We start from the raw sequence: 16,239 nt of genomic DNA, 5'->3' as shown, positions 1-16,239 counted from the left end.
ACTAATCATGAGAAAAACGTCAGACAAATCCAAATTGAAAACATTTTACAAAATACCTGACCAATACTCCTCAAAACTGTCAAGGTCATCATAAATAAAGCAAGTCTGAGCAATTTGCATAGTCTGAGGAAGCCTAAGGAAACATAACAATTCAATATAATGTGATACCATGGATTGGGGCCTGGAACAGAATGAAGACATTAGGTTAAAAAATAAGGACATACAAACAAAGTATGGACTTTAGTTAATGATAATACATCAATACTGGTTCATAACTGTGACAAATGTGCAAAGGTTAATAGTAGGGGAAACTGGGTATATAACTGGGGGAAACTGGGAGTATAAAAGAACTTTCTATACTATTTGTGTAACTTTTCTATAAGCATAAAATAATTCTAAAAGGCTATTTTTAAAAGTATATCTGATAGAGGTTGGGAAATGTAAGGGGAAGAGAAGTGAAAGGAAGGATGGGGGTGCTAATTATTCGTCTTACATCTTGTGGACTAAAAAGATACAATCTACGATTAATGAAACAAGAAATGGAGGTTTCAGTCTGTTACGCGAAATGGCAGAGTTAACTAGTGAAAGAACGAAAGACAGTGGCATAACTATATCAAGAAGGATAAGCAGGGGAAATATAGGGGTACAAGTCAACAGCAAGTGCCTGTAGTTGATAAGCATAAAATCAACATCGTAGGAACTAAAAACGAGAAAGAGCTAAAAAGGGTTTGCCTTAAAGGAGAGAGATTGGTAGTGGAGAGAAGAGCCCTTTCTCACCACTTTATTTTCCTTTCTATTTTTTTTTCTTTAGTATACCATTCTGGTTTTGGCTATAGGCATTTATTGCTTTGTTTTTTGGGTTTTTTGGCCACGCCACATGGCATGTGGGATCTTAGATCCCTGACCAGGGTTCGAACCTGCGCTCCCTGCATTGGAAGCGTGGCGTCTTAACCACTGGAAGTCCCTATTGCTTTGTTTAAAACTTTCAAAATGAAGTGAAAAAAATAAAATTCTTGAATGTCGTTAGTTCAGTCATGACAGATATGGAAAGGGAATCCACCAAAAGTGATTGTCTTTCCCAAAGAACTGAAAGCTTCCTATTAAAATGTAAATGAGTGCTCGTAAGAATCCCATCTAACAGGGAGATGCTGATAGAGGTAAATTTCTCAGGGTGGACGTAACCTGCCATTAATATAAAAATGTGGATTGCAAACCACAAAAGCAAAGGCAACTGAACCCACATAACCCAACACCGCTGATCACTGGAGCTGTGTAGAGATAAGGAAGGGAAACTGAGCACAGAAAATTCAAATAGTCACTGACCCTGAAATCAAGGGCTGAAAGAAGAGACTCTGAGAACCACATGCCCTAGTAGAATTCTAGCTCCATTTCCCACAGAGGGAGCTGGACCAAGAGGCAGACCCCAGAACGGGGAATAAGCAGTTGGCAACAAAGCTGGATTTGCAGTGTAGTTGCCTCTCTGCCTCTTCAAGGAAACATGGCGTCAGAGAGTCCACGTGCAAATAAATTACCTCCTCAGCACATGGAGACAATTGTCGACAAAAAACTGAATCAAAAAAAATTTTTTTTTATTTTTTAATTTTTTTTTTGGCTGCGTTGGGTCTTCGTTGCTGCACACGGACTTTGTTGATCTAAGAAAGGAACAGATAATTTTATTCAAGACAATCTAAGGATTATAACCTGGGAGACAGTCTTTCAGAAAGCTCTGAGGACTGTTATATGTGTTTCTGAGACAAAGGGTTATACATCAAATGAAGTATTGATAGTTTACACAATCCAGATCTACACGTACAAAGCGAGTAATGGGTCATCGTGACCACTTACAAGATTAGGAAGGAATGTTATTGTCTAAGGAGGTCTGGGTAACGCAGATGCATGATACATACTAAAAGGGAGGGAGGAGACCCAAACAGGCAGAGAAATATGTTAGATCTGAATTTTTCTTGTCTTGCCATAAAATATGAATTTTATTTCATTGCATTGTAAGAAAATGTCACTTTAAAAATCTCCATAAAATGAATCACTATCCTGAGATAGGTCTGCTAATGTGTAGGCAGATAGGGTTGGGGGTCCCCAGAGGAAGAGAACCAGACATAGCTTTCTTGACATAAAAAAGGCCTAAGTCATTCTGTGACCTAAGCCTGACCACAATGCTCACCCTTGCAGAATAGTTCTCAGTAGTTAATGATTTTAAGAGGAATAAAGAATGTAAGAACAAACAGCTATTACCAGCCCAGAGAGATAACTTAACCATATCGGAGGCAATATATCAGTTACAAAGACTCCCAGTTCTGTTTTGAAGGTAAAGATTAGCCTAAAGGACGTTCTTGAGCTGTTTTGCAAGATCCAAACCCCCTTAAGCAACCAACCACCAGACTAACAGGAACCTAAGGAATGATGATGCTGACCTTTGTTGACCATCATGACTTCAATCAACTAGAGCCTGGACTCTGTCGACCCAGTTCTATGCTGAATTCTCCTCTGCTCAAGCCCCTTCATGAACATGCATGCACCCTTAGCTTAAAATTTTCCCAATTTTGCTGTTCGGAGAGACACTGCTTTGGGAAAGATCCCCAGTGTTCTCCTTAGTTGCTGCAAGTAATAAATCCTTCCTTCTCCCACACTTTGGCTTGGTTGTGTCTTTTCTTAGACACCCGCTCAAGAGGCAAACCCAGTTTTCAAGTAACAAATGTACTTTCCAATGACACTTGAGCAGCTCCAAATATTAAAAACATACCAATCCAAAATGTAATTACTGTGAGAATAAGGTGTCTTTGAAAATTATTACGTTGATTTAAAATGTTACAAAAAGGTCCAGAAGGCATGAAGCCCAGAAAAAGAGATTGGAAAATCAAACTTGTTTGTTTGTTTGTATGGCTGGTTGATTTTTGTATTTATTTTGTTTTGTTTTTTGGTATTTTTCCCAGGAAAGATGATACTCTAAATCTAAATGAAGGACTCGTTTTAACTCTGATAGGTAAGAGTTGGAAGTCATCACTTCCACCCTTACAGGAAAAAGCAGGACAAACTAAAAATCAACTGCTTTTCTTGGACCCATCAGAGAACTGAGTCTGCAGGGAAAACTGCTACCCTGAAATCTGGAGAGACAGATGAATCCAGAAAGTCGCGGCCGAGATCAGCTTCCCTGGAGCAAAAGGCACTGGAGCCATGAACTGATAGGAACTCTTAAATGGTAATGTTAGGGGAACCACTGGCTGAAACCACCCACCCTGGTCAGGCACCACAGTAACCATCTGCATGAGCTATCTTGCAACAGGAGGTCCTGGTAAGGAACTCAGAACCAACAAGCCACCACCAACCGGAAGAATTCGGGAAAGGTCAAAAGGAGAGAGGAGATACCAGTCCTACCAACCTCCCAGAATCCTTCTCGCTGGAATCCATCTCAGCTGAGTGATGCACGCACCACCAGGAAGGACCCTGAGTCAGAGTGATTGGCCAGAGACAACCCGGAAACTAACCCCATTACCATAAAACCCGAGACAGCGAGCCACGTGGCAGAGCAGTTCTCCTGGGTTCCCTTATCCTCCTGCTCTCTGCCCAGGCACCCCTTCCCAATAAATTCTCTTGCTTTGTCAGCACGTGTGTCTCCTCAGACAATTCATTTCCGAGTGTTAGACAAGAGCCCACTCTCGGGCCCTGGAAGGGGTCCCCTTTCCTGCAACAGTAATTTTGAGGAACTACTGGAGGCTGAACATGGACTCATGTGAGAGTGAAACTCCTGGGAGCCACAGTCTTAGGAGGGTCCCACACTTTCACAGACTTGACCTCCAGACAACCCACCAGGTTCTCACAGGAAAGATTTAAAAATATCCTCATGGCTCTTGCAAGGGGAGGGAAAGAGCAATCCTTGTGAAATATGCCCAAAGCCTTCGCTGTAACAAAGGCCTCATCTGCAGAGAGAAGACTGTACCTGAGCCTTGTCCCAAAGCCATGAGGGGAGGGCATTCCTCTCACTTGAGCCCCCTCTAGCCTTCCTGTGTCACTTAAGGCAGGTAAAAATCTGAGCAAGAAGAACATTGGTGAAGTCACAAGCCAGGGACACAGACCCACTAAAAGACCCATTAAAAGAGATTTAACTGGAAGATGATGAAACATCCCCCTTTCCCGCACCAACAGGGTTCCAATATAGTAATGGCGGATTACAGCTGAAAGAGCTGCAAGGCACAGACTCTCTGATGTAGAAGTACTTAGGGAAGCCCAATGTCAAGAGAGGAGACAAAAACAAGGACCCTAGAGCATTCTAAAGTCTCTGGCACCCATAGCTACAACAAACATTGAACAAGTCCTAACTCCTAGTCAGAGTAGCATAAATCCACACACTGAAGACCTGTTCACCTCAATTCCTATTACCTGATACAACTTGTCTGGCTTTCAACAAAAAATTACAAGGCACACTAAAAGGCAAGGGAAAACACAGTCTAAAGAGACAAAGTAAACATCAGGACCAGACTCAGATATGACATAGATCTTGGAATTATCAGACATGAAATTGAAATAACTGTGATTAATATGTTCAAGGATATCATGGGAAAAGTAGGCAACATGCCAAGACAGGTAATGTAAGTAGAAAGAAATCAAAAGCACTGTAATGGAAAAAAAGAGAAATAAGTCAGGGAAAAAAAAAAAACACCCCACTGTAATGGAAGCGAAGAATGACCTTAATGGGCTCATCAGTAGATTACACCTGGCTAAGAAAATTATCAGTTAGCTTGAAGACAGGTTAATAGAAAATTCCCAAACAAAATGAAAAGAAAAACAGAACAGAAAATCCAAGAATTGTAGAATAATTTTTAAAGATGTAATATGCATGTGAATTGAATGCCAGAAGAAAAATAAAGGGAGAAAGTATCAGAAGAAATATTTGAAGTAATAATAGTTGAAGTAATAATGGCTGAGAATTTTCCAAAATGAATGACAGAAACCAAATCTAAAAGACTAAGTACAGGGAATTCCCTGGCTGTCCAGTGGTTAGGACTTCACGTTTTCACTGCTGAGGGTGAGGGTTCGATCCCTGGTTGGGGAGCTAGGGTCCCAAAATCTGCATGGTGCAGCAAAAAAAAACACCCAAGCACAATAAAGGCCAAAAAACAAAAACATGACAAAACAAACAAACTATATCTAATCATATCATATTCAAACTGAAGAAAACCAAAAACAAAATCTTGAAAGAAGCCAAAGGAGGAAAAAGTAGCTTTCCTATAGAGGAACAGGAGTAAAAATTATAGCAAACTTCTCATCAAAAAGTATGCAAGCAAGAATGTAACATAAAATATTTAAATTAGTTGGGGAAAACTCACCAACCTAGAATTCTATATTCAACAAAATTATCTTTCAAAAATGAAGAAGAAATAAAGAACTTTCTTAGACAGACAACCAAGGGAATTCATTGTCAGCTGACTTTCCTTGCAAGAAATGGTAAAAGATATTTTTCAGGCAAAGGACAATGATATGCCTCACAAACTTGGATCTACATAAAGCAAGGGAGGGTGTCAGAGGAGGAATAAATGATGGTAAAATAAAATCTTATTCTTCTTATTCTTAATTGATCTAAAACATAATTATTTAAAGTAACAAAAACAACAATGTATTTAATGATTATTGCACATGGATAAGTGAAATGAATGACAGCAATGTCACAAAGGATGGGAGGGAAGAATTGAGAATACTGTTTTTAAGGTCCTACACTACACTTGAAGCAGGGATAGTATCATTTGAAGGTGGATTTAGTTTAGTTAAAAATATATACAGTACTGATGGGACTTCCTTTGCAGTCCGGTGGTTAAGACTCCACGCTCCCATTGCAGGGGGCCTGGGTTCGATCCCTGGTCAGGGAACTAGGTCTCGCATGCTGCAACTAAGAGCCCGCATGCTGCAACTAAAAAGATCCCGCATGCCACAACTAAAGATCCCACACTCAGCAACAAAGATCCCATGTGCCACAACTAAGACCCAGTGTAGCCAAATAAATAAATAAATATTTTAAAAAAAAATATATATATATATATACACACACACAGTACTGATAACTCTAAGACAACCACTTAAAAAGTTTTAAGAATTTTTTATTGATATGCTAAAAGAGGAGATAAAAAGAATCATATAAAACTGCTCATTTAAAACCAGAGAATGCAGAAGCAAGAAGCATCTGGCGATGAATAGAAAATAGTTACAAACACAGTTGATATTAACCCAAATACATCAGCAATCACTTTAAATGTGAATGGCTTAATACACCAATTAAAAGACAGAGATAGAGTGGATTAAAAAAAAAAAAAAAGACTTAAGTATATGTTGTCTACAAGAAACACACTTTAAATATAAAGATTCCAATAGGCTAAAAGTAAAGGGATGGAGGGCTTCCCTGGTGGCGCAGTGGTTGGGAATCAGCCTGCCAATGCAGGGGACACGGGTTCGAGCCCTGGTCCGGGAAGTTCCCACAAGCTGCGGAGCAGCGAAGCCCCTGCGCCACAGCTACTGGGCCTGCGCTCTAGAGCCCGCGAGTCACAACTACGGAAGCCCGCGTGCCTAGAGCCCGTGCTCCGCAACGAGAGAAGCCACCGCAGTGAGAGGCCCGCGCACCGCAACAAAGAGTGGCCCCCGCTCGCCACAACTGGAGAGAGCTTGCGCGCAGCAACGAAGACCCACTGCAGCCAAAAATAAATAAATTAAATTAATTAATTAAAAAAAGAAAAAAAGTAAAGGGATGGAGAAAGTTATACCACGCTAGCACTGATCAAAAGAAAGCTGGAGTAGCTATATTAATTTCAAGCAAAGAAGATTTCAAAACAAAGAAAACTGTCAGTAATAAAGGAAGGCACTTCAAAACGATAAAGGAGTCGGTTCTCCAAGAAATGTGTATGCACCTAAAAACAGAGTGTCAAAATACTTGAGGCCAAAACTGATAGAACTGAAAGGAGAAAAAGACGAACCCACAATTATAGTAGGAGGTTTCAAAACCTTCTGTCAGTAACGGATAGATCTAGCATGCAGAAAATCAATAAGGATATAGTTGACTTGAAAAGCACTATCAATCAACTTGATTTGATTGATATATTTTTTTAAACATCTTTTTTTTTTTTAAACATCTTTATTGGAGTATAATTGCTTTACAATGGTGTGTTAGTTTCTGCTTTATAACAAAGTGAATCAGCTATACATATACATATATCCCCATATCTCCTCCCTCTTGCTTCTCCCTCCCACCCTCCCTATCCCACCCCTCTAGGTGGTCACAAAGCACCAAGCTGATCTCCCTGTGCTATGCGGCTGCTTCCCACTAGCTATCTATTTTACATTTGGTAGTATATATTAGTCCATGCCACTTTCTCACTTCGTCCCAGCTTACCCTTCCCCCTCCCCGTGTCCTCAAGTCCGATCTGATTGATATTTATAGAATACTCCATCCAACAACAAAATACATATTCTTCTCAAGATCACCTGGAATGTTCAGCAAGATAAATCATAAAACACACCTTAACAACTTTAAAAGAAATTATAAAGTTTGAAATTCTAAATTAATAGTATTAGTTATTTGAACATAAATAGCCCTAGAATAGAGAAAATCAATTTATCATCCTATCACATTTTAATGGACACAGTCCCTAAAGAATATCTATTTTTCTTTACTTATATTGTTTGCTCAACAATACACTTTCTGATATCCTCTGCCTGGCTAACACCTACTTATGCTTAATCCAAACTTAAAGATTAAAAACTTTAATATGGTACAATAAAAGCATAAACAAAGTTAATCATTAGAAAACAATCCACAGAAAATAATGAAATATTTATGACATAAAAGATTAATGTCCTTAATATATAAAGAGATTTTAAAATCAATATAAAAAGATGAGCACATTTATTCTTGACTCTTAATCCATTCTCTACACAATAGCCAGAGTAGTATCTTTAAAACTCAAATCTGGCCATGTCACTCCCCTATTTAAAGTCCTTCCATGGTTTGAATTGCTTAGAATAAAGTCCAAAACCTCGCCCACAGATCTGGTCCTTACCTCTCTAGACTTGTCTCCCGTCATTTTTCTCCCCTCCCTTTCTGGACTCCAGCCAGACTGGCTTTTTTTTTCAGCTCCTGACCACCGTGAAGTTTTTTCACATGCTGATCAATGTGCCTAGAGACACACCACCACTTCCTTCACCTGACTGATGCCCACTCTTCCTCTAGATCTCAGCTTAAACATCATTTCTCAGGGAGGTCTTCCATCATCAACTCCAGATCAGTTCAGATCCTCCATTATGTGCTCTCCATAAGCCTTGAGCAAACAGATGGAATCATGTTTATGAACCTTCAGCGCTCAGAACCAGACCCCAAGAAGTGGTGACCCTTCCCAGGAATGTAAAGTTTGGGGCAAAGCAGCTGTTGGCTTCTGGAACCTTCTTAACTACAGTAGTCATGGATGATGAGGAAGCTCAGGGAAAAGTTATGATGAGAGTTTCTCTTAAGCTGTTGACCCTTAAATTTTTTTTGACTAGACAACTTTGAAAACATAATGAAATCTATGAGACTTCTCTCCATAAAAATCCACATAAGCAAAACTTTTCATAACATTGTTCCATCAAACAATGTTTCACAGTTCACCTAAAGTCCATCTATTCACCTCAGGTTAAGAACCCCACCCATAGGACTACTGAGAATCTCATACATACAAACACAGTTTCCCTGGCTTTGTTCATTTAATTAATACTTATTGAGTATCTATAGTATAGAGATTCCAGTAATACTAGCACCTGGTAAGTGAAACTTGTTTTACAGTTTAAAAAGAAAGTAAGATGTTCACATAATTGTCTCATTTACTCCTCACAAAAACCCAATGAGGTAGGCACACATAGCTCTACCTATTTTACAGATGAGAAAATGTTAGCAATCCCAGAGAACTTAAGTGATTTGGTTAAAACTACCCAGCCAGAAAAGGAATTGAAGCCCAGATGTAAAAGGCACCCTTTTAAACTTAGGCCTGGCCCTTTCCCTCCATATTAATATTGACTCTAGAGGCCAGTGGTGATAGGACTTGTGTCTAATGAGGTAGCTGCCTGCTGAATGTCAAGGTCATCATATTAGGAAAACCTCTGAGACCACAGTCTCAGCTCCCAGTTCCAATGGTGGTCATCTTCATGCTCACCTTTCCTGGTGGTAATACAACTCTGCAAATTGGTGGTCCCAGCAGCAGGACTCTCCTGGTGTTTAGGGGAGGTAGACAGAGCTCCCATCCCCTTGCCCAGAGAGCACAATGGCTAACATTTTTTGAGTTCCTAACATGCGTCAGGCACCGTACTAGGCTCTTTACGTAAATAAACTCATTAAATCCTCAGAACAACACCATGGTGTAGGTACTATTATTATTTGCATTTTGTGGACATTTAGGGGAGGTTAAGTAACTTGTCCAAGGTTACACAACTTATAACTTTCAGAGCCATGATTTGAACTCTGGAGCCTGTGCTCTTAACCAAACAATCCTTCTGCCTTTCCCAAGACAATTGTTCTTAACTCTGGGGGGGACATATGCATCCTAGAGAGTGTAATTTAAGCTCTGGACCCTCCCTCTAGGAAAATGCAGTGAAGCAAGATTTTGAAAAATATTTCAGAAACGTCAGGGACCCCTCTGGGCCATCACCTGTCGACCTCATACCTACTGGAGGGAACTGTCCAGAGACCAAAAGAGCAGTGGCTCCAGCGCCGCAGGGCTTTGCCTCTGCAACCGCGGGAGGAGAGTTGAGCGGCGTGGTGTGACGGGCATGCTCGGTCACTAAGAATCAGGAACGGTGAGCTCCCGGGACCGCAATACCCGGAGAACGCAGCTGGGTCGCTGAGGCTCCGGAATCCGGTAGCTGAATGAGATACGCACGGGCCACCGGCTAGATTAAAATCTGGCGTCCCTCCCAGCATCCTGGAGTCACGAGACAGGGGACTAGGACAGAACTCTGGTCCCAGGCGCGCAGGGACTGTATCGCTGTTCCTGGTGCTGACACGCCGCGGTTGCGGAGGGCAGCAGCCTTCGCCTGCTCTCAGGGTACCGCGCCGCAGCGGCTGCGGGAGCTGTCCAGTGCTGAACCGGATGCGGTCCGGTCCGCGAGGCTTAGACCGGAGCCGGCTGCACCCCGCAGAGCCCGGACAGAGCTTCTGGGAGCACTGACGCAGAGCGCTGGGAGAGTGCGGACCAGCGGGCTCCAAGCCAGGCATGGATCTGCAGAGACTCGACTCCTACCAGGGGGGAGCTGGCCCTGACTTCCATGAGCACGTCCTGCATAAGGTAAGGATCTCTAGTCCCCCGCCCCCATCTCAATCCTGGGAGAGGGCGCCGTCACCAGTTCTCTCCGTTCCCCTCGCTTGGCTTTGGAACTTAAAGAGAAATTAGCCTGTGTCTGTGAGCCTGGAGAACGCTTTCTGCGTGATCCTGTTTGCTGCTCAAAACAGATGCTTGAAGGCGGGGGAGGGGCCGCCCCCAGAGGTTCAGATGGTCAGGAGCTTGGTTCATGCATTTAAATCACCTGTGTCCCCTTCTCACTCACTCTTCCTGCCTCTCAACCCTGTGAACCTCGAGCACCATTGCCCTCCGTAACCCTTGTGGGAGGCTACATTTGTCCTCCCACCCTTACCTCACAAGCTCCGGACCCGTTAAGTCTGGTAGCTGTGGTCAAATATCTGAGTTCCTGGCCAACTTGGCTGAAGTTAAACATAGAAATGATCTGCAGCAGAAATAAACTGCTGTTTTCAAACCAGACTCCCTTGTGCCTCCAGAAAGCTGCCCTCCAGCCATGACTCACTCATAGCCTCCTGAAAGTGTTTGCTTATTTCATTGCTCGCACTCATCCCTTGCTTCCCTCATTCAAGTTTTTTATACAACTAAGTTATCAATAACATAACTAGATTATAACTAAATTATCAATAATGTAAATTATCAAAAATATCCTCTTGAAGTGATTGTTGGGAAAAAGTAGCAGCCTCTCTAGGCAACACTTATTGATCCAACATCCATCACTCTGAAGCATCAGAACCTTATATTTGCCATAAGAAGTCGTTATTGCACCTCATCCCTTTCTCTGCCCTCCTCATTCAGCCCTTATATTTCCTACTTTGCTAATACCGGTTTATCTATTAGTTCCCTGAAAGGCTGCACATGATCCTATAAGTGGAGATTTTTTTAAATCAAAGTATCACTCTGAAAATTCCATGAATGTAAGCTTCGAAGTAATTGCATCCACTTTTGTCCCCTATTATATAGTTGACATTTGAGGAAACTGAAATCGGGAGAGGCAAAGTGACTTGTCCAAGAAAACAAGGCCAGGAATTATGATTCAAAGCCTAATATTCCTTTCCCTCCACAAGTTTGGCCCATAGACCAGCAGCGTTGGCATTACCTCAGAGCTTGTTAGAAATGTGAAATCTCAAGCTGCACCCCAGACCTGCTGAATCTGAATCTGTGTTTTAACACGATCCCTAGAAAATAAATATGCACATTAAATTTCAGAAACACAGCCGTGTGCCACGCTGGCTATTTCTGACACAAATTGCAGAAAACCAATTACTAAGGGAAGTGGTCTATAGATTTGAATAGCCCAGTGACTTCTCCCTCCAGGTCCCTAAGCCCCTAGGGTATAGAGAAGGCGAAAAGTGTGTAACTTCCCCAGTCAGGAAGTTTAAAAACCACTACAGTTTGAAGTAAACTAGAATAAGATGTGTGTTCTTTGAGGTGGTGAATCTAACCTCAGTAGAAAATGCATGCAAACAAAAGGGAACATAGTTACAAATCAATTACAAAAGCATCCTGGTGACTAGATACATGGGTCTCTCCAAGTTTAAACCATCTTATAAAGATATAAATATTCATTTTAAAAGCTTTAAGATTTGGCGGTCAAAGATTTAAAATTATTGGTCAAGTGTGGTCTTTCCCACCTCAATTACCCACACATGAAATGTAAGATGTAGCCCATGAGAACTTTCACTTCCTTTGGGTTTATTGATTACCAAATTGGAAGAGAGCCTTTTCCTATGAGTTCCAGTATATTTGAAGACAGGTGTCTACTTACCGCTAGTAAATACTCAATATCTTCAGCTTGGTTGTAAGCATCTTGAGAGCAGAAGCTGGCCTTAAACCTTCTGTGATGTGTAGAAATGTTCCTTTTCCTATAATACTGGTCACCTCCTCCTAATATTATTTTATTTTTGTACATGACTTTTTATTATGATACGCTTAGAAACCTTTTTGTAAAGGGGCAAGGTATCAACATATTTGTATTTTTTATTAATTTATTTTGTTTATTTATTTTTGGCTGTGTTGGGTCTTCGTTGCTGCGCGCAGGCTTTCTCTAGTTGTGGCGAGCGGGGGCTACTCTTTGTTGCAGTGCGCGGGTTTCTCATTGTGGTGGCTTCTCTTGTTGTGGAGCACGGGCTCTAGGCATGCGGACTTCAGTAGCTGTGGCACGCGGGCTTCAGTAGTTGTGGCACGCGGGCTCAGTAGTTGTGGCTCGCAGGCTCTAGAGCACAGGCTCAGTAGTTGTGGCACACGGGCCCAGATGCTCTGCGGCATGTGGGATCTTCCCGGACCAGGGCTCGAACCCATGTCCCCTGCATTGGCAGGCAGATTCTCAACCACTGTGCCACCAGGGAAGCCCCTGGAAGGGACATTAGTCTTAAGAGCAAACATTCCTCATGAGTCATGTATACATTTTAATGCTTACTGTATACATTTCACTTGATAAAGCTAATTACATCACATTATTTGTGTATATCCAAATTTTAAAAAGTCTTACAACTAAAATGGCAGTGTGATACAACCAGCATATAATATTGGTCCACACAGAGTCTGATGCCTTATTCCCTGTTTTCCTTCTTTCTTTTATCTTCCCACTGAATCAAAGCCTCAAGTTACCTAGATTTCCATCTGATAGTCTGATTAAATTAATTGAAACTCAGATTTGAATTAATGATAGATCAATAATCTTACTAATTATCCCAAAACTATAAAAGATCTCCAGTTGATAGAGTAAGAAATGATGATTTTCCCTGGCATAACTCCAGGCATTCTTCTTAATCCATAAAATGGCAGGCACGTCCTTCTCCTTCCTTCCATATATATCGAGTAAACCTGCTAGCGTCGGAGGGTCTCCTGCAGAGGCGGGGGGTGGCCGTGGCTCACCGTGAGGACAAGGACACTGGCAGCAGAAGTTCTGGACATATTTGTATTATTTTTAAATTTGCTGTGTAATAGAGTCCAGGGAATCCTGTTGATTAATTAGAACATATTGACCATGGGAGGCAGGGCTCCCCTCCAGCATTAGTTGCTAGGAAGGATTTTTTAAATAAACATTTTATTGAAGTATAACAAACACAAGAAAAGCCCAAATCATATGTGTATACCCTGATGGGGTATAACATGATGGGTTATCACAAAGAGAGCAGCTCTGTGCAACCACTATCAAAATAAAGGTAGACCCTTACCAGCTTCCCAGAAACCACACCCCACATACCCCCTTCCACACACACACTTCCTATTCTCCTCCCCAGAGGTCACCTTTATAGAGGGGGAAGTGTTATTTAATGTTTCGACAGGGCTACCAGATTTTATGTAGGATAGTCTTAGAAACCTGCCGGAAAAGAGGTATTGCTGTATGATGGAAAGAAACCCCAGGCTTGGAATCAGACCTTGATGTGACTTTGAATGACATCTGTGAGCCTTTCTTCTCTTATCTATAAAATAGGAATAATAATACCTGGCTTATTGGGGTTTTTTGAGTGAAAATGTTAGATAACATAATGTAATTTCTTTCTTTCTTTCTTTCTTTCTTGGATGTATAGGAAACATTCAATAAATGGTTGTTATTAGGACACACATCTTGAGCTCCAGAACAACGTCAATAGGTGTCACATTGGGTCTCACCTAAAATAATGAAGCTTTGTGAGAAGAGCAGCAACTTCATATGCAGAAACACACACATATTTCACAGGCACAATCCCAAGGGATTAAGCTCACACACACACACACACACACACACACACACACACACACCCCTACACAAAAGTCATGACTGTGTGAACCTTGCAACTCTGATTTCCTAAGTTGAATAGCTCTTTCCTCTGGGAGGTGAGGTATGGGGTGCAATGAGACCTCTCATTAAAATTCACTTATCTGAAAAACATACACCAAGTATCATCAACCTTGGATGGCACTTGCACTTTAGCTCATCCCGAGAGGTGAAGGCTGACCCAAATGAGCCTGAGTAACTCTTAGAATATTTGAGTGTGGGCTGGAAGCTGGGAACTGCCTGGAAACACTGAGTTCATCCATGACGTGCTTGGAGTTTTTAAATAGAGTTGCTGATGTTCTCACAAATCTGAATATTTGATGCAACTAAATAATTTAAAACATGTGAACAACCTTGCTGCTCTTTCCCTTAGAGAACTCCCGGCCCTCTTTCGCTGCCAGTACAGTCTCATGAGCCATCAAAGGCAATGATGTGAGTTAGGGGCTCAGAAACACTCCGTGGTGGGTTCTTGCTGTGTCAGGTCCTGGCTGTGAATTCTGAGCAAATGAAGTACAGAATGGGGGCAGCTTTTGCCCCAGATGCTAGTGAATCAGGACAAAGTGAGTTCAAGAGCTCACTTCCTGGACTTCCCTGGCGGTCCAGTGGTTAAGACTTGGCGCTTTCGCTGCAGGGGGCACAGGTGCGATCCCTGGTCAGGGAACTAAGATCCCGCAGGCCACGTGGTGCAGGTCCCCGCCCCCGCAAAAAAAATAGAACTCACTTCCTAACTCATCCACACCAGTGCTGTGATGAACACCCACATGCCAATCTTGTTCCAAGAGGAGCAAATAATTACTAAGTTAAAGTCAGTCTCTTCTATTGAATCTCAGAAAAACCAGCACCCAGGGGGCATAAAGGCATGGACTGTCCATCCATTCATCCAGGGCTTGGGCCTCACTGGAAAAAAAATGGAATCATTAGAGAGATAAGGATGAAAGTTCTCTGTCCTGCAAGGATTCCCATGTCCTCTAACTCTGCTCCAACACCTCTTCTAGGTGAGTGGGAAAGGTAAGCAGGTCACCTCCACTCCTCTCCCACCTCTCTTGTGCTTGTCTTTCACGTCCCACTTCTACAGCTCATCTTGTATGTCTACCTCTTTCAATAGCCCACGTGCCTCATCTAGTCATTCAGCAAACACGTATTGAGCATTTTCAAAGGGTAAGAAACTATGCTGAGCGTTATGAAGAACACACACACACACACGCACACCCCAAAAAAGTAGTTCCCACCTTCAATAAGCTCATGGCCTCTACAACATGCACACAAATTGCTATAATACTGTACAGAGTCTCAGATGGACCCTGATAAAAGTACGGGAAGATATAGTGAGATAACTCAGAAAGAAATGGTCACTTCTGACCTCAATTTGAGGCCTCTCTCTCATGGCCTCTGCTTGAGAGTTAATATCTAAAAAAGGCAGAGTTCCATACACCAGCCAGCCTCCCTCCCACAAGGCTGTCACCCACTGATCCTAGAGAAGGGTCTGGGTTCAGTGGTATTGTTCTTCCTTGACAGAAAATTTTACCAGAGAAAGACAAATCAACCAGCAAAAGGCCATACCAGCTATTCTGTCTCCCTCTACCATTCTTTATCCCTCAAGAGCACTTTTCTTCCATTAAACAACATTAATGGGGGACTTCCCTGGTGGTCCAGTGACTAAGACTCTGCGCTCCCAGTGCAGGGGGCCTGGGTTCAATCCCTGGTCAGGGAACTAGATCCCACATGCTGCAACTAAGAGTTCGCATGCCGCAACTAAAAGATCCCTCATGCTGCAAGGAAGATAGAAGATCCTACGTGCCGCAACTAAGACCCGGCGCAGCCAAATAATTAAATAAATATTTTTAAAAAAACAATGTTAATGAAACACAAATTTGTGGTCAAAGAATCCGATTCCACAGAAAATCCATGCCCTGTAGGTGAAGAGATTTTAGTCTCAAAGTGAGTTCATCATACTTCAGTACCATAATACCTCAATAAAGTGGTTTGTTTTCTAAAAAAAGAAAAAGAGAGAGGAAAGAAGAAGAAGAGGAGGAGGGGAGGAGGAGATGGAGAAGGAAGAAGCAAAAGAAAAATATATATAAAAGGAAAGTGTGAGAAGACTAGATCCACTTCTTGCCAGATTTCTATCTTCAGCTCAGGAACAAACAAGAAAGCCAAGAA

At 42.0% G+C, this 16,239-nt stretch overlaps 1 protein-coding gene across 1 annotated transcript in view; it reads left to right on the top strand.

Moving 5' to 3' along the window:
* Window positions 1-10,235: 10,235 nt before the first annotated feature.
* RAB37 (RAB37, member RAS oncogene family) overlaps window positions 10,236-16,239 on the top strand; it is a 69,967-nt gene continuing 63,963 nt past the window's right edge. The window contains exon 1 of the mRNA XM_061174821.1: window positions 10,236-10,307. Within this exon, the coding sequence (XP_061030804.1) occupies window positions 10,236-10,307 (72 nt within the window). The remainder of the gene's footprint in view (window positions 10,308-16,239) is intronic.

Source organism: Eubalaena glacialis, chromosome 19 (assembly GCF_028564815.1).
Source record: "Eubalaena glacialis isolate mEubGla1 chromosome 19, mEubGla1.1.hap2.+ XY, whole genome shotgun sequence".
NCBI classification, from domain to species: domain Eukaryota; kingdom Metazoa; phylum Chordata; class Mammalia; order Artiodactyla; family Balaenidae; genus Eubalaena; species Eubalaena glacialis.
This window is presented reverse-complemented; position numbering and strand designations above follow the sequence as displayed.